This window comes from Vigna angularis, chromosome 3 (genome assembly GCF_016808095.1).
Source record: "Vigna angularis cultivar LongXiaoDou No.4 chromosome 3, ASM1680809v1, whole genome shotgun sequence".
Taxonomy (NCBI): domain Eukaryota; kingdom Viridiplantae; phylum Streptophyta; class Magnoliopsida; order Fabales; family Fabaceae; genus Vigna; species Vigna angularis.
The window spans coordinates 38,060,112-38,074,019 of NC_068972.1; the positions used below are offsets into that span (position 1 = coordinate 38,060,112).

At 31.4% G+C, this 13,908-nt stretch overlaps 1 protein-coding gene across 1 annotated transcript; it reads right to left on the minus strand.

The window, feature by feature from the left end:
• Positions 1 to 7,985: 7,985 nt before the first annotated feature.
• LOC108326312 (transcription initiation factor IIB) lies at positions 7,986 to 12,403 on the minus strand. The gene is made up of 7 exons (XM_017559739.2): positions 11,891 to 12,403; positions 11,551 to 11,575; positions 9,547 to 9,676; positions 9,324 to 9,454; positions 9,115 to 9,203; positions 8,427 to 8,503; positions 7,986 to 8,238 (listed from the first exon to the last, which is right to left on the minus strand). Exons 1-7 carry the CDS (start codon positions 12,241 to 12,243, stop codon positions 8,105 to 8,107), a joined length of 939 nt encoding a protein of 312 aa, XP_017415228.1. The 5' UTR covers positions 12,244 to 12,403; the 3' UTR covers positions 7,986 to 8,104.
• Between the last annotated feature and the right edge of the window lie 1,505 nt (positions 12,404 to 13,908).

Below are 13,908 nucleotides of genomic sequence, written 5' to 3' on the forward strand. Positions count from 1 at the left end.
TTAAAAAATGAAGTGGGGCAAAGTGGTCAAAAGAAATTAAATTAAGTGTAGTCGTTCCTTTATGTGCAATTACCAAATCGAAATCAGATTGGGAGAAGATTGGGGCTTTGAATTAGGGTTCGTGCGAGAACAATGAAAATCGAAATTAACACGAAGTAGAAATGTATGGAGATGAAAATGCAGTTGAGCTTAGCGTTAATCTGGAAAAGAAGAAGGTGATTACACTAAACTTGCTTAAAAGGGTTGTTGTTGATAAATTGCAAGCAAAGCATATTATTGTTGTTGGATTACTGGATTTGATCCGAAGGAGTGAGTGATGATTGTTGATTCGATTGAGAAGATGGAATGATTGTTCAGAATTTGATTACAGAGAAGGAAAAAACATGAACTCAACAGTCCCTTCTCTCTCTACAAAGTTCCCACTGAAATAAAAACAAGAAATAAAAAACACTTTCTCTTCTCTCTCTCATTTTTTTTCAGTTCTTTTCTCTCTCTCTCTCTCTCTACAATGTAGTTCACCAGAGATGGCAAACTTCCACCGTAACAACGTCGAGAACGTGGTCCTTGGCCACCACCGTTCCAAGAGCACCTCTATCGCCGGTGGCCACTTCCGCATGTGGCACTCCCTCTCCACCACCTCCTTCTGCCGCCTGGTCTTCAATGCCGTCAGTTGCGGCACCAACTCCCGCTACGTCGAGAGATCGGACACGTACTCCAAGAGACACCACCACCAACCGAAACAACAGCACCGACACAAGATGAAGCCGAATAACGAAGATCTGCTAAACCTGGCGGAGGTCAAAGCTGACACGGAAACGAAGAAGAAAGAGGACAAACTCGAGGAGCTGAAGAGCCTAGTGAAGGAGCTTCTAAAGGAAGATGAGATAGAGAAAGAAAAAGAATCAATGACGCGAAGAAGAGAAGCTACTTCGAAAGTGAGGTTGCTAACCAAAGAGGATTTAGAAGTATGCAGTTTAATGTTTAATGTTTAATTCATTTTTACAAATTTCTTTTATTTAAAAAAAAAATTAAAAGACACATCACAATCACATACATTAAATAAGCTACTCCACGTCATTTAAAAATGAAGATTAGCATGTCAACCATACACTAACGTCTTTAGGCTCAATTTGACGGAAAACTCCTATTTGATTCAATTTTACAAAAATAAGGATCCAATTGAGACGCGAAAAAAGAAGGAAACCTATTTGAGATTCTGGACGAAATTAGAGATATAAAGTGACATTAAATCTTATAAAAATCATATATAGGTATAGGTGTATTAACCTTATAAAAAAGATTAAAATTTAATAATTTTTTTCAACTTATTGTATTAGTGTCTAGACAGTGGATAATATGGGATTTAATATTACAATAAAAAAAGTTTGTACACAGTTACTTATTTTTCTATAACATTCTCATTCAAATTTAAGTCTTTGTCATTATCTTTCAATCTAATTTTTTGCAATTCTGCACAACAGATAGGTACGTGTAATGATTTACATTGGGTGGGAATTTAAAAATAATTATCTAAACAAAAATAGTTATTTTTATTTGACTTGTTTGGAATGATGTCCATATGAATTAAGGTTGGATTGATTTGTAAGCTAATAACTAGTTTATTTTCTTGTGTTAAATCATTTTTTTCATTATTTTTATGATAATACAAAGTATTATACAAGTGTTGCAATATACAAAGTACTTGTCTTATAAAAGAACCAAACATATGTTTCACATATCAAAGTTAACGTAGTGAACAACTAGATTTAAGCCAAATTAGATGTACTTCACCAATGTTTATCACAAGACATGTCTTTATGACATAGTATTATCTAATGTCTATAAACACTAGGACAAAAATATTGTATAACGTCGGTATTTTTTTATCTTTCACATTGAATTCGAGACTGACATCATGTCGGAAGATGTTAAATTGACGTCGTATTTAAAAACTCCGATGTTACCAGTAAAGCAAATTGACGTCGGACATTCTTTTATGTTTGACGTCAAATATGTTAATTAACTTCGAATTTTGTCAATATACGAAGTTAATTAATTTTTTTTGTTCCTTTTAATTAATTGTGATCCTTTGTGGTTTTTTTTTACAACTCTATGAGCCTGAAAAGCAAAAAAAACAATAAATTTCAGTTTTTGTTATTTTATAAAGCATGAACTATGAATGTGCAATGGTATCAACAACAAACAACAATAACAAACAAGTTTAACAAATAAGTTCTTTAAAATGAAAACGAAAACTAACCTTCAAAAGGTGAATTAGTCGAAATAAAGTGTTGTCACCAGTGTGAGAGAAAGCAGAATGCACATATGAAGGACAACCGGTCAAAACAAACGAAAATCATACCTAAAGTAGTTAATTAACATGTATTTGTATCAAATGAAAGAAAGATTACATGTGATGGCCGTCAAACTTTGTTCGAGAAAAGTTTGAGCAGAGAAGGGAGTCTCACATTCTAAGATAAAGTGAATGAATTTAAAATCTTCTGCTCAAATTTTTATTGAATTCACTAACTTTTTGACGTCTAACGCTAGGGCATTCGACGTTTTATAACCTTTTGACGTCTAATTCTAGGACATTTGACGTAATCCATTTTCACCTCCAGACCAAGCATTTTTACAAAATTAACGCAATACGACGTTGGACTTCTTAATATTCGACGTCGTATAACAAGTTGACGTCGAATTACAGTTCTAAATGACGTCTAATAATTTTATTTATTTACAAAAATAATAATTTTTAATGACAGTTGAATGGATGATATTATACTCTATTGTTTTTTCTATTGTTTTTGTTATTGTTTTTGTTATTGTTTTTGTTATTGTTTTTATGCTGGTAAAAATAGACAAAAAACATTTCTCTGTAAAGATTCCAACATAAAATATTATTAATTAGTATACTTATGCTCATTATAGTATTGTCCATATAACTAAAATTAATTTTATATCAAAGTTTATAATAATACTTAATATATGGGAGGTGAGCAGCACATATGATGGCGTGTCATGTTAAACTTTGAATTGATGGAGACATGGCCATGGAGGCTCACAATGCTTACACAAATCTTTCGCGAATGGCTCCAAATCGATAATGCCTCACTCACTTTAAAGGAAGTTGGAAGCTTCCTCTACAATTTCAAGATCAACCCATCACCCTATCAATATTGTTAAACCAAAGTTGGATTTTAACTTTTAAACTTCATTAAAAATTGTTAAAAATAAGTAAGATTTAAACTTCAATTTTTTTGAAAAAAAAAAATATTCATATTCATATTACCAACAACAACGAAAATTTAAAATATATGGTAACAAAATTTGAATTTCAAATTTGAAATCGCAAAAAATATAAAAGTGTGATAACAAATTTAATTTTGAAATTCAAAATAAGTGAAAAAACTATAAAAAAAATTGAAACTTTTTAATATATTTGAACAATTTTTACATATTTATAACCTTTCAAAAGAATTTACATTTAAGATGGAAACAAAATTTAGAAGATGAAGACTTTCATTAACAATATAATAATATATTATAATACATAATAAAATCTAATAATATAATAACATGATAATATTAACAAACATAATAATAATAATGAAAATAATATATGATACAGCATAATAATTAAATAATTAAATAATGGCATCATTAATAAATAAAAGTAAACTAAATGAAATAATATTTCATTTAAAATATAAAATTTTAGTAATAGTTTAAATATATTTACAATATAATTATGTCAAATTTTAATAATAATGTAAAAAATAATTTCAATAATATAGACATAAATATATAATAGAAAAAATTTTAGAAGTTGAAGAGTTCAAAAGATTTTATGAAATTATAATATTGTAATATGTAATACTATTTAATAATAATGTTAATTTAATAATAATAAAAATTAAAATATAATATAAAATAATAAATAAATATTGAATAAACACATCGTGAATAAACTAAAAACAATATTACGGAATATATCTTTTTGAATTTATTCAATGTAATTTTTATTTTCAAGTGAAGTTAATTATTAAACTATTTATATTCTTTTTAATTTTTCATTTTAAGGAAAAAACGACAAATAAGAGTTTGAAATATGAATTTGTGTTAACATGTGATAAGTCCAAGCGTTCAACATTTGTATTTTTATAAAGTGTATTTTTTTTTTCTGCATAGTATTTTACATTGTTTAAACTTTCTATTTTTAGATAATCAATTCTATACATTTTTCTACATTGTACTTTTACATTTTCTAGTTTTCATATTTTTTTTTATCCTCCAAAATTTATACTTTTATTGAATCTACTGAACAATTTATGCATTGCTCATCTTTTTTATTTATAATAGTATACTGTTTACAATTTTCTACATTGTTTAACTAATGTTTCATCTAAAATTGAATTTAAATTCTTAATTTTAAAACTCAATCTTTATTTAAAATAATTATATACAATAAATGTCATTAAAAATATATAAAAATAACTTAAATACATTTTTTATCATAAAATCAAATATTATTTTTTAATTTTATGAAATAAAATATTTATATTAAACTATAATTATATTTTTATAATCTCAAGTTAATATAATAAATATATTATAATTTTTAAAATCATAAATAAAGAAAAAGAATATGTGTTTCTTAAAAACATTATCAAGCAAAAGGTAACGACATAAAATTGCAAGTTGATGTGTCACACAAAAATGTTATTTTTGTTAATGTAATTACAAGAAAGAAATATTAGACAAAAAAAATGGCTTAATAGCATTGTTTGGTTACATTTTTGTCAATTTTGTTTAATATTAGATTTATTTTTTTTCAAATGTTCAATGTAATTTTTAATTTCGTAATTTATATTTAATTTGGTCCCTTTTACTAACCACATTTAAATAGTTGACGGCAAAATGTCCACAACACCAATCAGTGAATTACATGACAATTATTGGTTGGCGTGGACACATAACCCTTGTCACTTCATCATTATCTTTTACCTCCAAAAACCCTAATTTCTTACTGCACAAAAACCCTAGCCGTCATCGTCACTCGAAGGACTCGTCGGACCACCACCAGTCTTGCGCCGCCACGGCCAACCTTCTCCATGCTACAGAAACGACAGTATCTCACCCAACCTTCTTCACACCAACTTGCAAACAGAATTTCAGAGAAGTAATCTCAATCGCGATGAATTATGTCGCGCAGCCATGTTCACGACCAGCCACCATCTTCGCACCTTCATCATCAGAGATTTTGAAACCCTAACCAGAAACTTTTGGCGAACATATCACGCACTAGTCACGCTGTTGTTCCAAACGCTCTACCACAAACATCGCGAAACTGAATCGCGAGTTCATCGTGCCTCTAAGCAACATCGTTGTGAAGCTTCTTCATTCTTCACCATCCACCATCAGCCTGAAACACAAAAGATCAAAACCCAGAGAACCAGAAATCTCCTTCAAACAAGAAGCTCGATACGTGCAACAATGGTGAAGAGCCACCAACATCATCACCAACCTCTTGCAAGCAAAACCCAAATCACAGAAATGCAAAGTCAAATCACGCAATCATCTTCAACCGTCGTACCAGAGCCTCTCTGCATGGTTCTCCATCGTGCCTTCTTCATTCACCTACAGGAGAAAAACTTAGAAGCAAAGGAGAAACCCTATTCTTCCGTGAGGACACTGAAGCAAGCTTTTCCCTAATATGCAGATGCAAATCTAAAACCCTAATTTTTGGGTGAAGAAGGGAGTTGCCACATGTCAAGCCCTCATTGGTGCGACCATCATTAGCACATGTCAAGCCCTCATTGGCGCAATCATCGTTAGTCAACTCTGGTTCTAGCCAGAGCCACGTCAGTCAATAACTATTATGTAATTCATTGATTGGTGTTGTAGACATTTTGTTGTTAACTATTTAAAGATGATCAGCTAAAAAGACCAAATTAAACATAAATTATGAAATTAAGAATTACATTGAACATTAAAAAAATAATTTCCATCTCAAAAAAAGCCAACGAAAATAGAAACTAACAGTAATATTAAGTCAAAAGATTTATACGGAAAATGAATATGGTATCTTTTGGTTCTGGATTACCTTTTAAATTTCAAAGAATACATTTTCAATATCATCAATCAATAATCATTGAAAGTAATGTCTTATAAGAGTTAAACTTTACCTGCCACGTCTAGTATTCAAACATCGACAACTCTAAACTGCTATTTCTACAACAAAAACCAAGAAAGGATTGAAAATTCTAATTTTAGACGAAGATAAAAATATGAGTACGACAACTAAAAAATATTGTCTACAAATATTGAAACTCTTTAAAAATGTCAAACTTACAATATTTGCCATACAAAAAAAAAATATACACATTCTTCTTATTTTAAATTTTATTTCTATTACAAAGTATGTTTATCAAAATTACATTTAAGTTACTTTGTAAATTAATCGAAAATGAAAAATATCTATATAAGTGTTCCTTATAAATAAATAAATTTTTATATCAATATAAAGTTATGAAGTAATGCAAAATTATTGAAAACTAATTTAATTTTATGAACATTGACATTTGATACTCTTCTATATACACTTTAATTTTAACATATAGTATGAATGATTCTATAATTTTTTATTAAAATACAGTATTATTTTTTCATTGATCTGCTTATACGGTCTGAAAACTAGTTTAAACATTCTACGGTTTTTCTCAAATTAAAAAAATAAACCTTCTAGAAAAGAACTAACTTTCTAGCACAACTCTAACAAATTATGTTCATTTATTTAACTAATCTTCATCCAATTACTTTTATATCTTACAATTTTTCTAGGCTATAAAACACACACTAGTACCTGTACGGAGAATGGGTTATATAATGTCAAAACATGTCTACCGTGTACAAATTCTTACAAGTAATAATTTATGTATACCTAAACCCAGCCTAATTTGATGGTCCATTCATTACAATTACTTCCTACACCTTCATATTTTCTTTGTTCTTTAATGTGACAAATAATTGACTTTAAAATTTTGTATGCTTTTAAAAAATATTTTAATCATTCCAGAAAAATATATTTTAAAATAAAAACTTTAGAATATGTAATCTAGAATTACATTCTCACTATGTTCAAAATATTTTCTGAAATATGTTTCAAAATATAAAGAGTTTGATCTTTGTCAGCCCTCAATATAAGTGATCTTTAGAGAAGGGGTGGATCTGTGTGCATCAGTGCTTCAATTTTGAAAGGCTCTTGCACGAATCTTATAATAGTTTTTGAAAGTTTTTCGAAAAGTTTGTTTCAAAAATTTGCTCCAAAGCTTCCGGAACAAATAATCTAAAGAAATGTAGGATAAAACAATCAATTTGAAACTCATGAAAGGGTAGATAAAAATTATTGGGTGGAGGAATTAAAAGCCTATCTTATTCAAAAATTTAACCATTCAAAAAGTTTTAAATTTTATATTTCCAAGACATTTTAAAATATTGTAGCTTATTCCAAAATTACTATTCGATAGTGAAAGTTTTATTTATTCCGTAGAAGCTTTACTAAGAAATGTGCTTTGATTAATGTAAAATACTTAAAACTATTGGATAATGTTTATAAAAATAGCTTTTATGGAAAAGCAAAACCTAGAAGCTTTATAATACATTCGAGAAAACGTTTTTACAAATATGAAGAGACGTATGCAAAGAAAACATGTAAGGACATGAAACAACTGTCCAAAATGAAATGTCATGGATGCAGCAGAATGAAGGGTTCAACAAGCATACTCTGAAAAACACAACGCAATGTACAGAAGTATAACCAGTGGATGATCCATATGAAAGCAGCGATGACAGCATAAAAAAGAAGCCTATGATGTTTTAGCAAGAGTCGAGAAATTCATACATTGTTGCCTCGCTCCCAACGAGAACTCAGATTAGGAGGGTCTAAAAAAATGGTGCAAATCACGGCAATGAATGACAACTCATAAAAAAAAGGCACTTCGATTTTTTAATAAACAGTTCAGTTACATAGGAAACAAAATGCTCTCTAATGACATAACTTTTAACTTGTTAAAATATTGATGGTAATGTTTTGCTCTACAATTCAAGGGCTGCAAAGGCTCCTTAAATCCTCCTCCTTCGCATACCAATTTGGTATTATTTTTGAAACATGGGGGTAAAGATCCTTGTAGGAGTTCCTAATCGTTCCTTCAGCAACGCCTGTGGCAATTGATATATCTGCATTAACACAAGCTGTCAGAATGCAATTGTCGGATTCATGGGAATTCAGAAGATACTCGTTTCAAATATATTTTCAAATAAAAACCTATCAAATTGAAGAGATGAACACATAACCCATTCACATGAGTTTGTCCTCCATGCCCCCAAACCCCAGGTTACCCTCTAAGGAGTGGAGTGTCACAAACCTTTAAGAGGCTTCTTATCATCAGAAAGCTGAGTTATGATATATATAACTGCTGCAGCAATTGATATGGGACTCCTCCTGAAAAATTGCAGAAAGATATGTTCATTAGTATCATAACGTACATCTCTGAATATGATGAAAGCTAAAACTGGTTGGTGAGAGCTACACATGCAGAGGGCAATACAGTTATTTTGGCTGATAAAATCAAAATTACATGCAATACAATCTTCGGTGTTTCCACATCATGAAAAAACACGCGTTATTTTTGCATAGCACACCTAAGAGGTCCCACTTCTTACAAACATGACCCCGATTCCTCAGCTTCCACTTCTTACCCAGATGCAGCACACATCATGTAAAACCTGCAGGTTTCTTCTAATCCACAATCTGACCGTAACCATGTTCTCCACGGAAAACAGGAAAGTTTGACACCTTAGCAGATATTCGATCTAGACAATTTATAATACCCTGACCTTATTAAGCTGATATGTTATTTCATAGTATCACTCTACTGTGTCAATTTTAGCCACCGTGTTTTCCTCTCAGAGAAAAAATGAGTAAAGTCCTTTGGCTGAAACTAGACATTTAGTACTAAAAGTGTAATGTAATAAATGGGACAAACCAGACTTCAGCTGTGAACAACCAACCTATTACAAACTCTATATTGAGATGAAATAAAGTAAATATACCTTATATCAAATTCTTCTGATTTCTGCACAGCTTCCTGAGCAGCTTTAACAGCTTGATTATTCATACCAAGATTAGAACAGAATCGCCTCTGATGTTTGAGATGAAATTGGTCAGCAACATTAATAGAAAATATTGAGATAAATTAGCTCCACAAATACATGTAGAAAAATAAAAAGCTATGCATGTAATATTAATAGAGAAAACTCACCATAAAGTCCCCTGCATGTATTGTACCCATCTCCACAGACTGACCATTCTCCAAACCCAGCTGTTTTACTATGTACTCTTTTGCTCGGCCAATTTCCTTCTTTGTGGCCCCATTGGCAACAGAGCAAATTTCTAGTTGAAATCCATAGGTTCAGGGAAGCTTATTTACATACAGAAAGATAAATTGGCAAGCATCCAGATGTTAAAAGAATCATAAGCAGTACCCTTAACAGTACGAGGTTTGTCTTCTTGTCGGCAAGCAATGTAGAGACAAGCAGCCAATAAAGCATCCTGATTTCTTCCTCTACTAGACTTTTGATCTTCAACCCTCTTATATATCTCATTAGCCCGATCCTTCAAACCAATAAAAAAACAAAAAAAGTGAATATATTAATTTTACATGAGAAATAAGTAGAAGATGGACAAGAAAAATTAAAATGAAAGATGGACAAGAAAAATTAAAATGAAAGATGGACAAGAAAAATTAAAATGAAGGTTTCAAAATTAAATTGAGACAATGAAAGGATTATATAAACTTGGTTCTTAGAAGCTTGACATGACATGAGATGAGGACTGCCAAATCGTAATCCAGTCCTTTCCCCAAGTCAAGTTGCAGATAGCCATACTAATCGCTTTGAAAATATAGGTCACATATTCAGGAAGGCACTTATGTTCTAACCCACTAATTTTACAATAGAAAAAACTTATTTCGGGCTCCTACAACTTTTGTAACATAGATCAAGCATCATGAACCAGGTGCACACGAAGTGACCCTGGCCTAGGAGGATTATAAAGCCCTGAACCAAAAGATGCTGCAAAGACACACCTCATCGAGGTAAGAAGTGTACACAACAAAGAGAAAAAAGCAAACTGCCATATATATTAACAACACAAGATAAACATTCAAAGTAAATAAAATTTAGGTTAAAATATAAGACTAGCATCATTAACAAAGTGCACATGAGAAGATTCTATGAAGGAGAAAAAAATCACATACCTCACTGAGTACTAACACTACAAAGAGAAAAATGCAGAGTAAATAAAATTTAGGTTATAAAATTAGCCCTTCTGCCCTATGGGTTCCATGCATTTGGTTTTGGAGGGGGGAAGTATTGATCCCAATCCCACATATTTGGATTCTAGTTTCTAGTAAGTAAAACATGCCTCGTCTGACAAGAAGTCTTTCCAAAGTTCCAAAGGCAACGAGCTCAATAAAGGGGTAGCACCTAAACCAGCTATAGGAACTGAACCTTCTGAGGTTCCTAATAGCATTCTACTACACTAGCAACAATTACGGAAGGCCATAATAAAACAACCTTAACTGTACCATTAAAATGTAATTGAACACCATGTAACTCAACAAAAATCTATACAATGAGGTAGCTGGCACAATTACAAAGTTTCAATAAACTTTGTATTTCTGTTTGAGCTTGAAAGCCTAAGACTTAATTATACCGACAGCAATGATCATATACAGTGTATAAGGATATTCACAAGTTAATGGAACTTGTTATGTAATCAAAGCAGATAGATAAAATGAAGACTTCAAGTTAATATCCCCTTACTAATAATGCAGCTGCTTGTTTCACCATAATTACCTTCAACACTAACATCCACACAACCTAAAGCACAGTACCTTCCATGTGCAATGATTGCCCCTATCTACACACAAATGTTACATGGTACTCATTTGGCTACACTAAAATTTCGGTTAACTTTCCAATCAAAATCCAAACCACAATTCCAATCATAACAACCACGCAGTGGATACAAAAATACACGGTTTTGTGAGTCCCCTGTCATCTCTTTTTAGCTTACTTCACTAAGCATGAGAACGAATCTTATCAAAATAGCCTAGTTCAATTAACATTTACATGGACATAAAACTCCATAGAATAACCGACTTAATTTAGTTCAATACATCTTCAAGTTCAACAAGCTCTGCACCCGTGGTTCAAACCTCACTCACAACCACAGCATATATTCATTAAGGCCTATTTGGAAACAAGTTAAAAGTGCCTTTGAGCACTTCTCTGCTAAAAACATAGAACTTTCTATAACAAAGAAGCTCCCAAAAGCTGTCAAACAGACTTCAAGTTCTGTATCCAAACAGGCTATTAGACACAAACACATACGCAGTTTCAAGAATCTTCTAATGACCTAAAAATTAAAAAAAAAAAAAAAGAGAGAGAGAGAGAAAAACTGTCGGAAACAAGAACACAACATACCTTGATGGTCGCAACCAGTCCCAACCTGCAAAATCATCAACCACATTAGCCAATCCCTCAATCATAAACATTACAAAAATCACATTTCACGATAAAAACTTAAAAACAAAGCCAACAAGAGGTAATCGTTTTAAAAAAGTACAATAAAACATAAAACGACATTAGACCTCATATGGAAGCAAGGATCATGACTCGTATGATACCAATCCCCCGAAACACTGATATGACAGTTCACGTTCTGGATTCATTCATTTATTCATTTAATTGATTTGTTGAGTGAGGTCAAAATTAAAAAATATAGTATAAGATGGGGATCTGGATTGGAACCCTAGGAAGTGACCTGTCGGACATGGTGGCGATGGTCTTGAAAGCCAGGATGAGGGCGCGATCGGGGTTGGAACCGCGGTTCTGCCAGCGGCCGAGGGAGGAGGAGAGGAACTCGCCGCCGGAGCCGTTGGGCTTGGCGATGACGGTAGACAGGCCGCCGTCGGTGAGAAGAGGGTTAGAGGGACCGCCGACACGGTTGGGGTCGTTATCGCCCGACTCGTTGGCGAAGGTACGCCACTCGGAGGTCTCGTCGATGGAGTGGGACTCGAGGACGAGGCCGCACTCGGAGCAGACGGTGTCGCCGGCGGAGTGGTCGAACACAACCTCCGTCTGCTTCTTGCAGTCGCTGCAGAACGCGTCTGACATCTTCTTCCTTCTCTCAAGGTTCCAATACAATGCAGGAGACTCTGTTTGCACGCGGAGAGTGTTTTTGAGAGAGAGAGAAAGAGAGAGAAAGAGAAACAGCCAAGAACTGCAGCGAGGGGAACTTCGCTGCGTTTTCTCTATTTATAGACGAAACTCATTTGTAGGAGATTTGGAATTACACTTTACAAAATAAATAATAATAATAATAATAATAATAATAATTTTGTAAACACTAATAATAAAATTTAGTTTCACAATTATTCTTTTAGCGTTTCTTTTCACATTCTTTTACTTTTAAAATTTTTATTTTCATTAACAAACATTTCAATGTACAAAGTAATCTCCCTCATTGATGAAAAATTGAAATATAACACTTGATAAAAACATGTGTTGACTTTATATTTATTATAATATTATACTAAATTTTCGATTATATTTATTATTTTTATTATAAAAAACATATGTGCATACAAATATGACATTATCTATATTTTTACTAGTAATAATAATAACATAATAGCATTAATACAATTAATAATTTTTCGATCAGCGTTTTATTGATCTAGAATATTTTCTTGAGAAAAATGAAGCAATTAATAATTCAGTAAACGATTATTAAAATTGGAACTACTTTTAAGGAAATAATATTAGAATTAATTAACAGTTATCTGTGCTGACGGTCCATACTCATCAATTAAAATTAAATTTTGTCCTTCTTTTATTTTTTTTAAATTAAAAATAGGAATACAACCGTCATTCTCTCTGATATTGTTTTGCTGGACTAAAAAAATACTAATTTTTATCAATTTTAGTTCTGGAATTTTAACAATATTTTTATTTGTATATGTTTATCAGAAAACATAATATAATAAATTTATGAATTCTCACTTTTATTTCATCTACTAAAATAGGAAACGTCATTATTATTATTTTATTAAAAGGAAGAAAACTGTTCTATTTATTAATCTCTACGTATTAGCTTAAAACCTTTATAGTTTCAATAAATATATGTTGGACGTTTATTTGAGTTTTTTTTTTACATTAATTACATGTGATGTGGTAGTTAATTAAGAAACATTAATATTTTTTCTTGAACCGTAATAAATTTAGATTAATGAGACTTACCACGTTTTTTTAAGTTTTAATAAATAATAAAAATCTTTTAAAAGTGTTATTAACCTTCCTCTTTATTAAAAAATAATTTTACATCTTGCAACAACTTTTTGTTAAATTAGATTATACCGTAAAAAATTTTGTTTACATAAGCTATTTTTCTTTTATCAAATTCAATAATAATGATAAAGAATAATATTAATTTTATCTACTTAACAGTAATTCTATAATTTAGTATTATTCCGTGAGAAAGGGAAAGAAGTGAAATGAGATTATACATATTGTCAGAATCATTAAAAACGCACTAAAAAATCCTCTGAATGGACGCTAGGTGTCAAGCAGAAGGGATTCGTAAATCAGATAGTGGAAGACAGGTGTCGGCAGGTGAGTGGACGCTCGTTTGACGTGAGAAGCAAAACTGAGTTTTGGAAAAAATTCATGTCACACTCTCTGCATGCACCTTCTTCCTCAAACTCTGAAAATTTTAATTTATCCTCCTTCTTTCTAAAAGCTCTCCCTTCTTTCTACCAAATCTTACCATTTCTCTTCTCC